Source organism: Triplophysa dalaica, chromosome 24, assembly GCF_015846415.1.
Source record: "Triplophysa dalaica isolate WHDGS20190420 chromosome 24, ASM1584641v1, whole genome shotgun sequence".
In the NCBI taxonomy this organism is placed as follows: Eukaryota; Metazoa; Chordata; class Actinopteri; order Cypriniformes; family Nemacheilidae; genus Triplophysa; species Triplophysa dalaica.
The window spans coordinates 8,106,420-8,124,144 of NC_079565.1; the positions used below are offsets into that span (position 1 = coordinate 8,106,420).

Sequence of the window (17,725 nt, forward strand, 5' to 3'; positions counted from 1 at the left end):
ATCCTGATTATTTATCCTCTTCGATCAACATTCACTTTACAGCTCCATACTTTTCTCATACATTCGTCTCATCTATTTCTGTATCTAACCAATTTTAGGAGAAACATCTGAGACTGAGTTGATACGCAACAGAGAACTCCATAACATCTCCTGAGCTATGAAACACCCCCCTGCACTGTGGGCAACAACTTAATTTTTCGTTTACTTGACGGGCTTCATGGCATATCCAGTGCCAAGTACATAAACAAGATCAAGAAAGATGGAGAACCTAACGGTTGGCCCAAACTCCAGCCATGCAAACAAGACCAGTGCTTTTCCAAACAGCCCGTTCTCAACGGTTGAGTTTGTTCTCATCGTTCTCGGTCTGAGCACTTTAAGCCTGATCACAATAATTGGCAACATTCTGGTCATGCTCTCCATCAAGGTCAACAGGAACCTACAGACGGTCAACAACTACTTCCTGTTCAGTCTAGCATGTGCAGACCTGTTCATTGGCGTTTTCTCCATGAACCTCTATACCGTCTACATCGTGATTGGCTACTGGCCTTTGGGGCCGCTGGTTTGCGACCTCTGGTTGGCTCTGGACTATGTGGCGAGCAACGCCTCCGTTATGAACCTCCTCATCATCAGCTTTGACCGATACTTCTGCGTCACAAAACCTCTCAGTTACCCGGTCAAAAGGACCCACAAGATGGCGGGCATGATGATCGCCGCCGCCTGGATCCTGTCTTTCGTTCTCTGGGCCCCTGCTATCCTGTTCTGGCAGTTCATCACCGGAGGCCGGACGGTGCTTGAGGGTCAGTGCCACATCCAGTTCTTCTCCAATGCAGTGGTCACATTCGGTACGGCCATCGCTGCCTTCTACCTGCCGGTCGTCATTATGACGATCCTTTACTGGCAGATCTCGAAAGCCAGCCGCAGTCGCGTCAGAAGCAGAGACAGCCGGATAATGTCTCGAGACAGTACTGATGGAGGTCAGGCTGTGGCCATGACTGAAGGGAATGTGGAGAGGAGGTCAATCCATGGAGCGCAGGAAACGGTTCCTCGGAGGCAGAGCGGATCAGACGCCACTACAGGTAAATGTGTTTTAAACTGATCTATTGATAGCTGTCTAGTTGTTAGGGTTGACAATAAATCTCGTAATATATTCATGGTACAGGTCCATAGGGGACTATCATTATTTGTTTAATTTAAATGTATTTCTACAAGTTTTACAGTAAATACCAGGAAAAAGTTACAAAATATATAGGATAAATGGTATTATTACAAAGTACATTGGATATACCAACTGTGAAACTGTGATTCTTTTACATGTCATGGTAGGAAAATGACACACTAAAATATTATGCACTGTCTTCTACCCACCTGCAGGAGAAGAGCGAGAAAGCGAGAATGACTCTTTATCCGGCAGTGTCCTCCCTTTATCCAATCAGAGAGAACTGGTGATGTCTATTAGCACCAACGGAGGCATCAAAAGCAAACAGACCCCATCCACTCCTCTAGCCAAAGGATCCTGGGTCAAATTCACCTGCTTCAAAACACCATCGCAAAGGAACCTGCAAAACATCTCTAAAGACACCAACAGAGGTCAGAGCTCAAACAACGGCAAAGAAAGACTGAGTCTAGCGTCACAAAACGTTCTCATTCCACGTTACCAGAGGAAGAGAAAGAGCATGTCCTCCCGGGAGAGGAAGGTAACAAGGACCATCATGGCCATCCTGGTGGCTTTCGCGGCCACGTGGACACCTTACAATGTCATGGTCCTCATCAATACTTTTTGCTCCACCTGTATACCAAGGACAATGTGGATACTTGGCTACTGGCTCTGCTATATAAACAGTACAGTTAACCCGGCGTGCTATGCCCTGTGCAATGTCACCTTCAAGAACACCTTTAAACAGCTGCTGACATGCAAGTACAAGAATATTTATTCATCTAGAAAACACTGAGACGATGGGCATATGTGTTTGAACTCATTTGCTGAGAATAAGCAGAGGTCTTGTGGCTTGGATCTGATCCTGGGTTTGACAATAATGAAATGAGACTAGTCTAAACTGTTGAAACATTCCGATGATGTTTCGGCAGCCAAATTATGAGAACTACTAAAAAGGTAGCCGTAGGTAATTCAACTTACATTTCATTGCTCGGGCGTTTTTAAAACTCACTTTAAAGCTTGTTACATTGTGAAAAATTGAGCATTTCTTTGGCGTCATTCTGTATGCTTGTTGCCAATAAATCTTTTGAGTTATTTGTTCTTAGCTAAAAAATCCTGGATGGCTTTCAGTGAGCTTAAGTCATGTGCATGTGCTTTCTACAACCGCAAAAAAAAAGAGATTTTTCTGAGTTTACTATTTCTAGGTATGTGTTTAGGTAAAAGTATTATCTTTTCATTCTGTGAACTACTTACAATATTTCATTCAAATGTAAAAACATTTTTTTTTTCTATTTGCATTTATTTACCGAAAATGAAAACTTGAGAAACAGGTCACTATAACATAAAAGATGCTCAGATGCTCAAGATGTTCAGATCTCAAATACAGCCAAGAAAACACGTTCATATACACTTTAAGCAGTACAACAGTAATATTTGTACATGTTCAAAATTTATTTTTCATTTGAAATCTCGATTTTATCACAGTTTTCATGTGTCTTGTCATGCTGTCAGTCTTTCACACTGCTATTGGGTGACATTATGTCACTCCTGAGGTTTGATTTTTTTATTGGATTTCAACAGATATCTAGAAATGCTGATTAAATGAAAATTTGGAATGGTCTCTTATTTTTTTCCAGGGCTGTAAAACGTGTTGGAACAAATGTGCCCACAAGTATTTTTATTAAAAAACTTGTCATTTTTAATGCAAATTAAGCTCAATGTATGTAAATACTGTATAGGTGATTTTTGTTAGTTTTTATCTGCAGAAGAACCAAAGTTATCACTTACTGATGCAATTGATAGTAAAAAAATCTATGAGTGCAATTCAGCTGTGTTCAAATAATCTTTAAAGGATAGCTCATCCAAGAATAAAAATTCGGCCACCATTAATTCCCTCACACGTCACGTAAAACCTGTATGGCTTACTCCTGTGGAACACAAAAGAAGATATTTTGAGAAATGTCTCAGTGTTTTTTTGTCCATATGGAGGTCAATGTTTGGTTAACAACATCCTTTAAAATATCTTCTTTAGTGTTCTGCATGCAGGTTTGAAATGACTCGAGTAAATGATGAAAGGGTGATAAGTCTTTAACCATTCACAGTGATAAGAGAAATGGATTTATAAAGGACTCAAATTTATGCCGCTCATGCTTCAACAACAAGCCCTTTTTTCCAATTAATGGCAATAATGAAAAAATATTGAAGGCTTGTGTGAAATTCCACGTATATGTTTATATATATATATCATCATGAACCTGTGCAGTTATACCACAAAAGCATTGTATTTCATTATTATTATTATTATTATCAGCCTGCTTGGTCTGTATTTTTCCAAATAGAAATATGGATTTTGCATTGTGTATGTCATTAAAAACATGTGCTTGTGTGCAATATTCATGTTTATTTCACAATAACGGGAATAAACAAGTTTCGTTAGAAGCAATTTTAACTTTAATCATTTGTTGTAGGAAAATAAACGAACATTTTGTAAGTCTTTAACAAGCAAACTGGCCTTTTTTTTTAAAACAAAGTAAAAATTGCATATGTTCCATGTTAACATAAAATGAACAAGCACATTTTTTCCTTGTCCAGAAACAAAGTAAACTTTTTTCTCCAAATTATACTTAATGCTGGTCTTTTAGGATAAATACTTAAAATGCAGTGACAAAATGTGTTTTCGTGGAAATTTTAGAACATCTCACCTCAATATGAAGCTCTAAAACAAAGTACAGAAAAGGCATTCAAAAGGAATTCGACATTATAGACTCTACAGTTAAGAAGGCTGTTCAGTGTTTTTTATTGCTGATTCAATTTGAACTACGTAAAGCCTCTTCTGCAGGCTTAATAACAAAGTACATGAGACTGTGCATCTTAAATACCTTGTCTACTACATGTCTCTAGAAAAAAGAAGACAATGCTGGCAACACTGAGGTAGAGAAAACACTAAGAGGTGTAGCATGGCAATATCTCAGAGGCGTCGCCTATCCCCTTCACCTCTGTCATTTGCCAAAGTCCCAGGTTCAACACCTTAAGGCAGGGGAGCTGGGTTATCCGCTCCAGTCCCCTCTTTGTGATTTTGGTACAGCCGTACAGGTCGATCCCGGTCAGCTGAGTCAAATGATCAGCGATGAGCTCGAGTCCCTTGTCGGTGATCCGCACGCACTGTCCAATGTTCAAAGTCTTCAGCTCGTGCATCTGCCTGACCATCCTGTTGATGCCATCGTCGCTGATGTGGCACGAGCAAAGCGACAGGGACTTGAGCTGATAGAGACCCTGGGCGATATAAGCCAGGCTCTGGTCGCCCACTTTATCGCAAAACGACACATCAAGCCCGTACAGCCTCAAAGTGCCCATTGAAAGATGCATGATGCCCGTGTCGCTGATGTTATCGCACGACCGCAGGTTCAGAGTCCACAGCTGGGTCATGTGCGACAGATGGATCATCCCTGCATCGGAGATGCCGCCACAAAAGCTTAGATTCAGGACTTTCAGCTTGTTCAAGCCCTTGGAGATGTGCTTAAGCGACAGATCCGTCAATTTCTGACAGTCCTGCAGAGTCAGATGCTCCAGGCTGAGGCAGCCCTCCGCGGCGCTGCGGGTCATGCCAGCCAGGTGCCCGATGCCAACATCGGACACGTGCCTGCAGCTCCTCAGGTTCAGGCTTTTGAGTTTGTGGAGGCCCCAGGCGACGAGCAACAGTCCCGTATTGGTGATATTACTACACCCACCGAGATCCAACTGCTCCAGGTTTTTCAGATACTGCGCGATCCTGCCCAAGCTGGAATCGGTGATCTGCTTGCAAAGGCTGAGGTTGAGTGTTCGCAAAGAGCTGATGTCCTGCACAAAAGCATGACCGAGACCGTTATCTGTTAAATTGTAGCATCCACTCAAGTTAAGGCTTTCTATGTTCGGCATCCCTTGGATCACATAACTGAGGCTGCGTCTCAGGCTGAGGATCTGCACTTTTTTGATCCCTCTGGTCTGGAGACTGGGGAAGAGTGATGGGTTTGCTCTTCTCAGATGGAGTTTTGCTTCCACTCCCCTCCAGACGGACTTGTGGTACGATGCGTCTTTCCAAGCCGTGCACACTTGCGCGACTCTCCCTTTGCCTTTCACGTCCAGATAATTGAAGATCATCGCTAAGATCTCCGGGAAAAGGCTCGAGACGTGGACCTCCATGTCTGAATCGGCTGCTCGTTAGCTTAGCGGAGTTAGCCGGTGAGCTAAACTAGTCTTGTCTTCTGCCGGCAATGACCACATGTAAAGAAATAACGTGGAAATGCGCTTTCGAAAGCAATTCGAGGAGTCCAAACGCGTGTGGACGGAATGCACAGAGTAAATACGTAGATGCAGACGCGCTTTGTGTCGTTTAAAACTTGGTCTGCGCTGCATTTGCTTGAAATAACCAGCTAACGTCGGAATACAGGCTGTTATTGGATCGCCAGGTCTTCGAAACGACTATTTCTGGTACAAGAAACATGTTTTAAAGTAATAACGCAGACCCACTAAACGTCTTTACGGGAAAAAACGAGTAAAGTTTGAAAATATAAAAGTTAACGGTTGAAGAAAACAAACCATTTCGCTTGAATACAAATCAACCATTTGACGAAAACTATGGAGTCCGATTTCCGGTTGCCTTTGTCTTCGTCTATTCAAAACAAGGGGGAGAATGGCAATGAGGTCGTTTTATTGTAGCACAAAAGTCCTAAATAGGTACTAAAAGCATAATTTACAATAAAGTAAACACTAATGTGAAAGCAAGCGATGCATTATATTCGTCAAAATCACTTAAAATAGTTTTATTTGAAATAACCGCACACCCCTATTATCGAACGCACATTGGTTTAGTCCTCGGGTCTACCGTCCTCGGCATTAAACAAATACGCACACCAGTTATCTTTGAATACGAAACGAAATGTTAAGTTTTTCACGCTTCCTTCTTATGCAAAGTCAACAGTTTCTCTTAACAAAAAGCGGAACAATAGTGGCCAAAGCAAATTATGGCGAAATCCAAACAAATTAAATCGTGGGATATAAATGCGTTTGTATACCGCGCGAGCAGTCGTGTACTTTCAAAACACTCATAAACATTTAGTATTAAAGTATTTTACTACAAAATGTTGAAGTTGTCCACAAAGCACACTTAAACAATAAAATCATTATGAAACAGTACAGCATTTAAAAATATCAGTGCAACATCTTAAGAGTAACATAATTGTTATTATGTTATTATTAACATAATAAGAGTCTCACTGTAAACCTTTAATTTCTACTTTTTTTTGCTTGTTTAAAAATCTATGTTCGGGTTCTTTCTATAAAATTACAGAGAAATTAATCCGTTTTATAACCAAGGTCAAAAGCTAAAAAAATTAAATAAGAAACACAAGCGACACATTTTTTCTAAAGTACCTAAAACTTTTTTATACAATCAATCAGATTTTAACTACTTTAAGAACTATATATTCTTATCTAACAAAATACATGTATCCATGTGTATCCATTAAAGTAACTTTCCTCCTGTGGTTCTAACTTTATAGTCAAATCATTAGTCTTAAATAATTGTATTAATCTGTTTTTATATCAAATTAACCTCTTATATGGCTTCTAATAGCCCAAGAATTTTTAAATTGCGTATTTCACAAATAATCTCAAATTCCTCAGGTTAGGATCAAATACATTTTTGTAAACCTTATTTTTCATCTGTCTGTCTCACCGACTAAAGCAAAATGGGTGTATCTACATTCTTAAATTCAACGGACAAACCCTATTAACTCAAGTAATTAATTACTATCACATTTTAACTTAACATCAAGAAACAAACATTGCATTTTCAGCATGTACCATTTTCTGCACTAACTGTATTGTCAATAGCAATATGTTATAGTCACAAAGTAAAAAACATAAAGGCATAATTTCATCTCATACCATTAAGAGCGCAGCTGAGGTTGGCATTGATTTAAAAAGCACTACACATAGTTGTATTTAAAGCCCTATGACAATAAAAAGTGCATGACATTAGAACTGACGATGATGGAAGAGATAACATGTAGTGATGCTGGCATCTCAATACAAAACAAAAAAATTGAGATCCATTAAAAATGTGTGTTAAATAAAATGGAGACATTCCATTCCTAGTGTCACTATTAGCTATGAAAAACTATGTAGAAAATTCAGAAACACATCCACAGGTTTAGAACATTATGAAAACAATCCTTTCCCATATATTCACAGAGTAGCCTTGGCTTTTGAGCAAATTTCAAATGAAATTCCAGTTTAAACCTCATAATAATATCCCCAAATAAAGTGCCGCGTTCTTCACTGGAGTTCTTCACAGCAGTTCATTCCACAGCGATGACGCGTCAGCTTGTTTTCCTGCTGGTTCCGAACGAATCCGAGCGGCAATGAGAAAAGTCAATGAAAATTCCATCGGGATCCGATTCCAGTGAGTCCAAACCCTGCAATACGATGGTCTCTGGACTGGAAGGGCAGCTAGGGGGTGACGAAACGGCCTTGTCCCCCTCGGATAGAGCCGTCTGGGGTTCTGCTGAGTGCAGACAACCTGCAGAGGTGTGTATGAAGACGGAAGGAGAAATGAGAGCGGGCTGTCCCGTGGCACCTCGCATCACGCCGTTCAATGCGAGGTCATGATCAAGCAAGAGCCTGGGGGTTGAGCTTGTCTCTATTCCAACAGACAGGGCGGAATAGCCCTGATCCTCCAAGCAGGAAGTGACATCACAAGCAGAGTGACGACGGATGCCCACGCTGCCCACAGAGCTGACCTCTGAGTCATACTCAGCCACGGGGGTCAGCATTGGGATGTTGTAACTTTTGGAACGTACTACTGGGTTACTGGAGGGAAGGTCTGCAGTCTGGGACAAGCAATACTGGGAACGCCTCTCTGTGAAGATTTTTTTATTTATTAAATCATTTATTATTAATATTAAATTGTGAACCCTTGGTATCTAAAACCATTATTAAATATGAACAAAATATTTGCTTTCTCTCACCGATAAAACAGGAGCACTGTGAGGGGCCGAACTCATGGGAACACAATCCTTGCGTGCCTAGATACGGCGACACAACCTTCTGAATGAGAGACTCCAGCTTCAGATATTCCTCGCTCACACCTTTAGATTCATGAACCCCCTGTGAGACATGAAGATGACACATTTAAGAGTTGGATGCTGATTTTTTTCTTAAATATTAACTACAGTAATTTTATCTGAGGCGCACATACAATATTAAATTGTATTAAACTTGATAAATACTTTTATTAAAAAATATTTCTGTGACTGGCCACTTGCCTATAATATTTTCCCAGATATGTGGAATACAGTTGGTTAAGATCATATAGAGATTGTACTCATGAAAAACAATATAGACACCAGTTTATTGACTTTTTAAGATTCCATAAATTCTTCGAACCTTAAAGTGCAGACCCACTCCCAGCCCGTGTGTACCTGTAACACCAGAAGCATCTGGATGATGGAGGGCGGAATGCGAGCTCGTGGTCTGGATAGAGCCTCCTCCAGCTTCATGTTAAGAGTGATGATGTTCCGGAAGTGCAGCAGGGCCAGCTGACGCACCGATGGCTCCTTTCCCTGAGGAACCATGAATATGCTCAGATTCAAAAGCACCGCAGACAACACCGCTGTACTTGGTGCAGACACTTATAATTGTGTATTTTTTTTTGATAGATGTCAGTGTGAATAGACTGTACCTGGACAGGGTGAAAGATTGCTTGAAGCATAGTGAGAACATCACAGAAGAAGAAGTCCCAAGTCTCGGCCAAAGAATCTAATAATTTTTGACCTATAAAATAATGTAAAAAGCAGAAAAATACCAGTTTGTGTACACATATTATGTGCGCATCAAAATCTATGCAATTTTGAATAAAAAATATCTTTGTGTGTGAAATGATTTCTATTGAAGGTTAACATGAAAACCTTTGATGAACTAAAATATTTCTTGTCAGTCAACAAAAATCTAAATTAACTATTTTGATTAAAGACAAGAATATTATAACTGCGACAAAACACCCCTTTATACAGAAAAATATAATATTACAGAATTCTTATGTTCTTTTTTAACCGATTTTCAGGATAAAATATAAAAAAAATTGCATTGTTGTTTTATACAGATTTTTATGTATTTTTTACATGAGGTAAAAAACATAAAATTACAGTAAGAGATAGCACATTTACAATAATTATTTTTACAGTTTATATCTGGTCCCCCAGCTCCCAGAAATCTTTGGTTTTTTAAATAAAAGACGACCATTTTACAAGAAAGATGGGGGAAAACAATTTATTATATATCTAAAAATTTTATAGGATTTTTTATACAGCATATTTCTGTTTCTCCTTTTTTGTGGACTTTTTCATTTACAGTGTAGTTACAACTGCACATTTTTATTCCTTTTATTTTTTTTTATAATTTTATCAAATTAAACATTATCAGGGACAAATTATTTTTATCAAACACTACTTATTATCAGAATAAATATACCTTCATAAAATCGTATTTTGTCCCGTAAAATGACCATTCCTTTCGTCAGCAGCTGATTCTGAAAATGAGGGAAAAACAGTATATACTCAAACTACTGTTTAGAATAAACACACTTTAAAGACACACACTTGTCATAAACTCTCACCTGAAGGTATTCTGTGAAAAATGAGCCCAGCTCTGTTTTTAATAGTTGCCTAATAAAACACAATTTTTAAGACATTAAACACATACAAGGCAATATCAGAACTTTTTCCTATTGTAATAGTTTCATAATTTCGAGTCCCTCCCTCAACCTTCAACTGCTCTTTCATAATAATAAGAGACCAGAATGACCAAACCTTGAGTTTAACACAGCGCTAACAGTAGCCATTAGTGACATAAATAATTTATGAATCCACCCTCAAAAGCCCATTTTAAAACAAACAGCTCTGCCTGTCCTGTAAACAATATATGTTATGTTGTTTTGCCTTACCTCACGCCTTCATTGAGTGTATAGAGTTCATTGTCTGCCAGTCCTTTCTTCTGGAATACAGCAATGACTGCGTTGTGAATGCTGCAATAAATCGTGCAGATATTAAATAATATCTTGCTGTTTTTATGACCTGACACTTACAGACACGCAACGCACACGGGACATGTGGACTAACCTGTTCCATGTGGCATTAGGCCCAGATCCTCTTTCCTCTAATGAAGCCTTTTCACTTTTCCCCAGTTGACTCAAATTCGGAGAACTCACTAACTTCAACCGGTACAGAGTCCTCATGGTTGTAAAAAAGGGAATAAAAGACACGAGACTTAGAACAGCAAGACTGAAAGAAAGGGGAGAGTTCATGGAGACACACAGAAAAACAGATGTAACTTGTGTGAAGCAAAAGGGGAGGATCATTTTGTGGTTGAGAAACCAATTTCCTTCCTCCTTACATTACAATCCCATCCTTTCCACAATCTCAATCTCTCTATCTAAATCTCTCTTTCTGCGTGTCAAACACCCACCCACAAAGATAAACTACCTGCATTAAATAGATGTGAACATGGAACCATCATTTATTATATGCACTTTAACAAAAGGGAGTGAAGACATGGTCGAAGGTTTCTGTAGCGTGGAGTGTGACACTAAGGTCATTTGGAAAACAAAGCACAGGAAGATCACTGAGATGTTCCTCTTTCTACTTTTAACATGCCAGCGAAATGGCTTTAACTTAACTCGCCCATTCACAAAAATCATGTTTCTCAGAATTGAGCGAGCTGTGTTTTTCATATCTCCCATTTCGTAATATTGATGCTTGCTTAATAAATGTAAGTGTCTCTACGTGATAAACCAAGTAACGTCCCACATCGTGATTTGGTAAACATTACAAAGGGGCCCAGCGGACAGCACAAACAAATAACAGGATACGAGCATGTATAGCAGGATGTGAGCGTGTGTCGTGGGCTCAAAGTGTTAGAAGAGCAGAGAAACAACGATTTATTTTGACCAAGAAGGCTACGGCCAGGTGAGGACAAACATGACATCATGCAGTTTTACCTCCTGAACGGATGACTGCTCCCGTCCATGTGAAGGTGGTTTGGAAGAGCGAACAGGGCAGAGAAGCAGAAGGTGGATGATCTGGATGTAGGTCGATCAATGAAGGCTCCGCTTAAATTCTCCGGCATTGTTATTGAAAGGCTGGCAGATCCTCATTTCATTCAGAACACCTCTGATAGTTCTGACAACACAAGCGCATTAGTAACACAATGAAGGCACATAGACTTTGACATATCTGTACATTTCACAACCCATTGCTACAACACGAATATTTGGTAAACACTCTAGTTAGGTCATGCTATAACCTATTTACTAAAGCAGAACTAGGGTCAAATAGCTCCCCTAGCTCCATCAATAGGGCTCCATATACACATTACTTATATTATTGTTATTTTAGCATTTTAATATTTGTATTTTGCACATAACAACACAAATTGGTAAGTCGCACAAGTTAGGTTGTTTATATTGATTTAAAGAAACGAAAAATGTGTTAGGCATGACGTCACGTTAATGAGCTATATCGGCGCCTCGACATAATCGTTATTCTGTTAAAAAAAGCACTTTACATAAAGCAACATTTTCAAACTACCTCAATCCCAGTCTCAGCTCTCTCTCTTTCAAGATTATTTTGCCAAACATTCCCATAAACTTCGTCTTCGTTGGATCGATGCGATTGTTTACGTTATTAATTCTCCATGTGGGCAACAACTCGACACGCGCCCCCTACCGGAGCGTTTGAGAAGCGTCGGGAAGAAATAGGCTACTACAACAAAAGACTCGTCTTGCATCAGTCTGTCATCATCTCTCGCACGACCTTTAATCTTGCATGTGGGGTCTTTAAAAAACACAGATGCATCTCATCGCGAAGGGCATTACGTTGTTGACCTAAATACGCGACTTTGCCGTACGTTCCACTTTCGACACTTTCCCTGAGGTACGATTTCAGTTTCTCTTTGTTCATTTAACGTGCCAAGACACGAGCTGCGTTCTGTCCCAGCATAAGGAGGAGTCAATCCCCCCCTATTAAAATGCAGACAGGTAAAAGCAATGGTTAAACGACGACGTCTGTGTTCACCCGAGAAGGCTGCTTGAGTGGAAGGGCATCACTTCTCGTACTGTATTTCTCCTCTCGGGCTGTTTTACAATTCTGATAAAACTCGATACCAACCAAACAATCCGAGTGTCTCCTCGTGTCATTTCCTATCGCGTCCATAATATATCAGTAGATTTAAGTTATTCATGGCGGGGTTGACGCACTGAGTACTCAGTGTACCTTATGGTGATCGTGGCACGTTTGTTTTTTACAAACAGCGCAACAATGCACCATTCATCCGGAACACACATGCAATGCAACATTTAAAGCTCAGCCTTTCAAATCAGACTTCACACAAACATCGTAACAATGTGTCCACTCACCGATCATGTGCTCCGCGTGTAAAGTGAATTATATGAACAGTCAGGGATGTTTGAGTAAGTTCAATGAGGAGAAAATAGGATGGGCTACGCTTCCTCGCGCGTCATTGCATCGGGTGAACCTACAGTAACGTTACATATACGAGTAAATCCATACATGCGGATGTGGGGTATGCGGGTTAATGGATCATTCCTGTGGCATCCCCGACGCTCGCCCCTCCTATTCGCTTGCAGACTGTCTGACCAGACGGGCAGTCCAGACTGTGGGCGCGTTCACGCCCCAAGCACGTGCACGAGTACCATTGTGCGATGGGATCGGAAGGGTCAGGATGGGCTGCACGCACGAAGGTGCCTTTAAATGCAAGAACAAAGGGATCTTTCTGATAGTTATATGTGGAACTAAATATGTCAAAATTATAAAACACGTGCAAATGCTTATGGGATGATAAAGTGCATAATTATTATATAATGATAACAATAAAACATTTTAGGGGAATAAACTAAACAATCAATGAAGGGAATAATCGATAAGACACGCCCCAGTGGAACAGTAACAGAGCAAAATCTTTAACTTAGACACCCAATGTCCAAATAACGAATATAAGCCAATCTGTCTTCGAGTGATGTTTAACACATATTTAACTTTTTTATTTTATTTCGTTGTATTATTTTATTTTATTTCAATATGACATTGAACAAAACAGCACATTTATACCGTGACCGAAATGGCGATATTTATTGGTTAAAAGGAATGATAAATACTGTCAGGGGGTACAATAAATGAACATAAATAGAAAAGAAGTGACGTGTATAAATTATTATGTCAAATTAAAATATGAAATGTCTAAAATAGACATATTTTACAGCTTTGTTATTTTTCGTAGAATTAAAAACAAAGGAATTACACCAAGCGTGACTTTAACTCTGTATTTTATGACGTAGTACGTACGAGCTCACGCAAGAGCGAGTGGGCGGGCCGGTTCAAACGTTCCGACGCGGGAATTAACAAACGCTTGGTTTAGAGACGTAATGTAATATTTAAGGTCTAGTTTAAACGGTATTAAAACATTGATATAGAGACGTTTATTAAATGTTGATCGGTTTCATAAAGAGATAAGCAAGAGACTGTAAAGGAATGGACGTTAACTAGTTTGTGATGTTGTCTCAGACTTCTTGCGCGTTCATGTGGCGACATCTGCACATGTAACATCGTTTATAAAGAAGACATAAGATATCAAAGAGTACCAATGGATCCAAGCAGTGGTCAGAAACCCAGTGCTTGTTTTGGACAGGTATGACGAAAAAGACAACTTACATGGCAATGTGTTTTAATGGCAGCGCTATCATAAGCTAAACAGAATGGATGTTATTGCTTTAGTATGCATATACTGCAGAAGAGTACCAGGCAGTCCAGAATGCTTTGCGACAGAGACTCGGACCTGAATACATCAGCTCCAGACAGGCAGGAGGAGGTCAAAAGGTGTGAAAGAACCGTTTTGTTTTATTTGATTGCATTTAGTTTTATTTTGACGGCTCATATGTGTTTTAATCCTTGGTTATGTGTCTTTTGACAGGTGTGTTATATCGAGGGTCACAGAGTTATAAGTTTGGCCAATGAAATGTTTGGGTACAACGGATGGTCACATTCAATATCACAACAAAATGTTGGTAAGGATATGTCACAATTGTAATTATTACGACGCACAAAGATTTTAATACCCATTAGTAAATGTAAGTGCATGTAAAAGTTGCATGACAGCTAAGAGAATTAAATTATTCATTTAAAATACTTTATTACTATTAAATTCAGATCTAAATATACACATTGGAAATATTGAAGCTTTAATAAAATGGCTTCAGTACCTCCAACTGTTGACGTTTGGGATGTTTCAAGACGACATCAATTTAGGAGAAATTGGAGCTTTTGTAAAATCTTACAACATGTACATTTCAAGGAAGTTTATAAATGCAGCAAAATCATCATTTATAAAGGAAGTTTTAAATGAATCTAAGTGAAAATGAACCTCAATTTGAATGTATTTAATACAAGGTGTGGCCAATCTAATGTTACAGACTTCGTTGACCTTATCAACGGGAAGTTTTATGTCGGAGTAAGTGCCTTTGTGAAGGTCCAGTTAAAGGTAAGAGCTCTGACACATCACAGACATACACCGTATAGAAGACTATACCCTGATCTCTTTCCCACAGGACGGCTCATTCCATGAGGACGTGGGGTATGGTGTGAGTGAAGGCCTTAAATCCAAAGCTCTGTCGCTGGAGAAAGCAAGAAAAGAAGCTGTTACAGATGGCTTGAAAAGATCGCTCAAGTAATTCTTTTTGTTCTCAATTTAACATCAATAGCATAAATGTTTAAATAGCTTCTATATTCTATGAACGATACGGTTTTCTTGTGCTTTACTTTGCATTGAATAAATATAATTTTGCTTTTTTTTAAGGTGTTTTGGGAATGCACTTGGAAACTGTATTCTAAATAAGGAGTACCTCATAGCCATCAATAAAATACCAAAGCAGGTAAGAAATGTGTAATCCTATAAACAAAGAATCATGATACGTATTTGCAATGTACCTGAATTCCCGTATTTCCTGTTATGGTAGCCCCCCCCTCCTTTAGACCCAAACAAGACCAAGCGTTGCGATGAAGAGCCATCCGTGGCGAAGGCCAGGTACAAAAGCATGGCCCAAGCCAAAGGCAGTATATTTATCAAGCCGGAGGAACCAATCAACAACGATCGCTCGGGGCAGATGGGAGTTCAATCCGTACAAGAAGGGCATGAGAACGGCACTTCATCCAGGACTTCATTGACAAACACTGCAGCACATTCTGGCAACACATCAGCTCACCAGGAGTCTGAAAACAGGCCGGGCAACACCTCAAGGTTGATGAATTTTGCTGGCTCTTGCATACAAATTCACAATCACCACACTTAAACTAAGCATCTTTTAATATTAGTGAGCACCGAAACACCTGCTGAAATCTGCTGTTCTGTGTGTTAGGTCAGCAGCTACCGTGGGTGACCTGTCCTCATCCGACCCACTGCTGGACCCTAAACACCAGAGGAAGCTGAGACAGCAGCAGCTGCAGCAGAAGTTCAGACAGGAGATGGAGGCCAAGAAGCTGCAACAGGAACAAGCACAGCAGAAAACGAAATCTTTAAACTCGTCTACAGATCAGACGCCACATCTAAAGCAAGGTGGCGTGAGTCTGTGTTTTTTTGCCAAACCTTTCCTGTAGGAGTGTCGGGTGTTTAGCGTGCTTTCTCCATTGGTGGGTTTATTGTTGTAGGGCAGACTGTAGGTCCTGTTAACCACAGTACACCAAACGGACATCTGGTGTCGACTAAGCAGGAGGAGTGTCTGGCTGGTAAGAACTATTTTGGAGGACGATGAGGTCATGGTACATTTGGGGGGGGAATCCGGAGGGACACGGAGAGAGCATGTTATGTCGAAATCAGCATCACGATAAAACAACGTATGGCCAAAAATAGCTGTTGCAGATATAAATGTTACTTGATATTTTGTTGAAAATGATACTTTGAGAATATAGAGGCAGTGTTGTGAGGTCAAATATTGCCCCAGCCCTATGGTACATACATATGGCGTGATAAATATCCCTGTTTGGGTGCTCAAGATAATTATTGGGTGATTTAAAGGGATATTTCAACCAAATATGGAGAAACTGTCATCATTTCAAAACCTGTATGACTTTCTTTCCAGCAGAAGATGATATTTTGAGGAACGTTGGTAAACAAACAACTTTGACCCCCATTGACTTCCATCGTATGGACTCAAAACCACTGAGACATTACTGAAAATTTGTGATTTTGTGCCCCAGAGAAGTAACAAAGTCATGTACTGTACATGTTTAGAACTACATGAGAGTGAATAAATGATGACATCATCTTTTTTGGGGTGAACTATCCCTTCGATACTGTTTAATATGTCAGTGGTTCTCAAATTGGGGGCCCCCTCATCCGGGAGCCCAGATTTTGTGGCATTTTATGAAATATACACATTTATCATAGCCTTTACGCAATCTAACATCATAAAAATAAGACCATGCAACAAAATAATTGATGTGCTAGGATTGTATAGCTGAATATGTTTTTGGTTTAATTACATTTTTAAGTTTAAGATGATAGGCTTTTATTTGTGGGGGGCCGCAAAGCGATGCAATCTACACAAAGGGGGTCGAGAATAATAGGCGACTGAGGTTTCCTCAGATGTTAACTGAACACATCTTCTCCTCAGATGACCCGGAATTGTGGGACTTTACTTTAAATGGCATTGATGTGCTTGAAGATCCTGCAGGAAGCTCATCTGAACCTTTTCGTCCCAGCACGCCGAGTCTGCACAAGATGGCGACTCGCAGCAAGACTCCACAGAGAGCTCAATACCTGAGACCACCAGCTCAACCACAGGGCCATGTTGTTCCTCATGGGCACGGAGGATACGGTCAAGTCAGATCAGACGCAAGAACTACTTCAGGTAGGATCTAAAATAAGATGAATCTCAAAATAAACACATACTTGTTACTAAGTTTCTGAATGGGCGTATGCACACATGCAAGGACATGCCCACTTCTGGTTTAGCTTCTTCACTCATGCCTATGTCCCCATTAATATAAATAGCCAGGGATTTGGCACTCTTGATGTAGGAAGCCTGTGCTTGTCAACTTAGCCTTGTCATTTAGTGAAAATACTTATAAATCTGTAGCTTCTTTTCTGATATGGACTTGTTTTTAAGGTGGCGCAGAGAGCCCATACAGACAAGGCCAGATAATGAAGAAACGAAGACTGGAAACTTGACAAATGTTACTTTTTTTTAAGTAATGTACTTTTATCTATTTTAATTTTTACTTGTAATGTGTAAAAAATGAAATGCTAATAAATGTTTGTCTTTCTGTTTGAATTTTGGATTGATGAGGTTCTTGATTTAATACATGTAATCAGATACAGTGATATTAAATTTGTCCACTGATACAGATAAAAATTAAGGCAACACTTGATCATCCTAGCAAAGCACCAAGTCAGTTAACCTTCAGGAATGTCAGTCAACCCGGTTAAGAATCATAACTAATTGTAAACCATTTAAACTTGTTTTGGTGT

At 39.7% G+C, this 17,725-nt stretch overlaps 4 protein-coding genes across 7 annotated transcripts; 2 read left to right on the forward strand and 2 right to left on the reverse strand.

Annotated features, from left to right (window-relative positions):
* Nucleotides 1-292: 292 nt before the first annotated feature.
* chrm2b (cholinergic receptor, muscarinic 2b) lies at nucleotides 293-1,949 on the forward strand. Its single transcript, XM_056740682.1, has 2 exons — nucleotides 293-1,076; nucleotides 1,372-1,949. The coding sequence occupies exons 1-2, from the start codon at nucleotides 410-412 to the stop codon at nucleotides 1,947-1,949; spliced, it is 1,245 nt and encodes a 414-aa protein (XP_056596660.1). The 5' UTR covers nucleotides 293-409.
* Nucleotides 1,950-3,587: 1,638 nt separating this feature from the next.
* On the reverse strand, nucleotides 3,588-6,109 carry fbxl14a (F-box and leucine-rich repeat protein 14a). Its single transcript, XM_056739629.1, has one exon. It carries the CDS (start codon nucleotides 5,330-5,332, stop codon nucleotides 4,097-4,099), a length of 1,236 nt encoding a protein of 411 aa, XP_056595607.1. The 5' UTR covers nucleotides 5,333-6,109; the 3' UTR covers nucleotides 3,588-4,096.
* A 134-nt stretch (nucleotides 6,110-6,243) lies between these two features.
* On the reverse strand, nucleotides 6,244-12,839 carry prr5a (proline rich 5a (renal)). 2 transcript variants are annotated; one of them, XM_056739627.1, is made up of 10 exons: nucleotides 12,603-12,839; nucleotides 11,187-11,367; nucleotides 10,309-10,419; nucleotides 10,134-10,214; nucleotides 9,807-9,855; nucleotides 9,662-9,719; nucleotides 8,874-8,965; nucleotides 8,614-8,754; nucleotides 8,161-8,299; nucleotides 6,244-8,051 (listed from the first exon to the last, which is right to left on the reverse strand). In XM_056739627.1, exons 2-10 carry the CDS (start codon nucleotides 11,312-11,314, stop codon nucleotides 7,513-7,515), a joined length of 1,338 nt encoding a protein of 445 aa, XP_056595605.1. In that variant the 5' UTR covers nucleotides 11,315-11,367; nucleotides 12,603-12,839; the 3' UTR covers nucleotides 6,244-7,512. The 2 variants fall into 2 exon arrangements, with proteins under 2 accessions (XP_056595605.1, XP_056595606.1); XM_056739628.1 differs by lacking the exon at nucleotides 12,603-12,839 and adding an exon at nucleotides 11,776-11,905.
* rad52 (RAD52 homolog, DNA repair protein) lies at nucleotides 11,987-17,499 on the forward strand. Of its 3 annotated transcripts, XM_056739624.1 has the most exons (12): nucleotides 11,987-12,120; nucleotides 13,768-13,891; nucleotides 13,978-14,079; nucleotides 14,174-14,267; nucleotides 14,673-14,740; nucleotides 14,808-14,926; nucleotides 15,056-15,131; nucleotides 15,216-15,496; nucleotides 15,615-15,811; nucleotides 15,904-15,981; nucleotides 16,869-17,105; nucleotides 17,364-17,499. In XM_056739624.1, exons 2-12 carry the CDS (start codon nucleotides 13,847-13,849, stop codon nucleotides 17,423-17,425), a joined length of 1,359 nt encoding a protein of 452 aa, XP_056595602.1. In that variant the 5' UTR covers nucleotides 11,987-12,120; nucleotides 13,768-13,846; the 3' UTR covers nucleotides 17,426-17,499. The 3 variants fall into 3 exon arrangements, with proteins under 3 accessions (XP_056595602.1, XP_056595603.1, XP_056595604.1); XM_056739625.1 differs by lacking the exons at nucleotides 11,987-12,120; nucleotides 15,904-15,981 and having other exon boundaries at nucleotides 13,218-13,891; XM_056739626.1 differs by lacking the exons at nucleotides 11,987-12,120; nucleotides 13,768-13,891 and having other exon boundaries at nucleotides 13,981-14,079; nucleotides 14,650-14,740.
* Nucleotides 17,500-17,725: the final 226 nt, after the last annotated feature.

Bases quoted from the DNA above. Each gene is read 5' to 3' on its own strand.
- chrm2b (XM_056740682.1), top strand. From the start codon at position 410: ATGCTCTCCATCAAGGTCAACAGGAACCTACAGACGGTCAACAACTAC. The intron at 1,077-1,371 runs GTAAATGTGTTT...ACCCACCTGCAG, and splicing joins CGGATCAGACGCCACTACAG to GAGAAGAGCGAGAAAGCGAG.
- fbxl14a (XM_056739629.1), bottom strand. From the start codon at position 5,332: ATGGAGGTCCACGTCTCGAGCCTTTTCCCGGAGATCTTAGCGATGATC.
- prr5a (XM_056739627.1), bottom strand. From the start codon at position 11,314: ATGCCGGAGAATTTAAGCGGAGCCTTCATTGATCGACCTACATCCAGA. The intron at 10,420-11,186 runs GTAAAACTGCAT...TACAACCATGAG, and splicing joins AGCAGTCATCCGTTCAGGAG to GACTCTGTACCGGTTGAAGT. The intron at 8,052-8,160 runs GTGAGAGAAAGC...AAATCTTCACAG, and splicing joins ACAGTGCTCCTGTTTTATCG to AGAGGCGTTCCCAGTATTGC.
- rad52 (XM_056739624.1), top strand. From the start codon at position 13,847: ATGGATCCAAGCAGTGGTCAGAAACCCAGTGCTTGTTTTGGACAG. The intron at 14,927-15,055 runs GTAATTCTTTTT...CTTTTTTTTAAG, and splicing joins GGCTTGAAAAGATCGCTCAA to GTGTTTTGGGAATGCACTTG. The intron at 17,106-17,363 runs GTAGGATCTAAA...CTTGTTTTTAAG, and splicing joins AGACGCAAGAACTACTTCAG to GTGGCGCAGAGAGCCCATAC.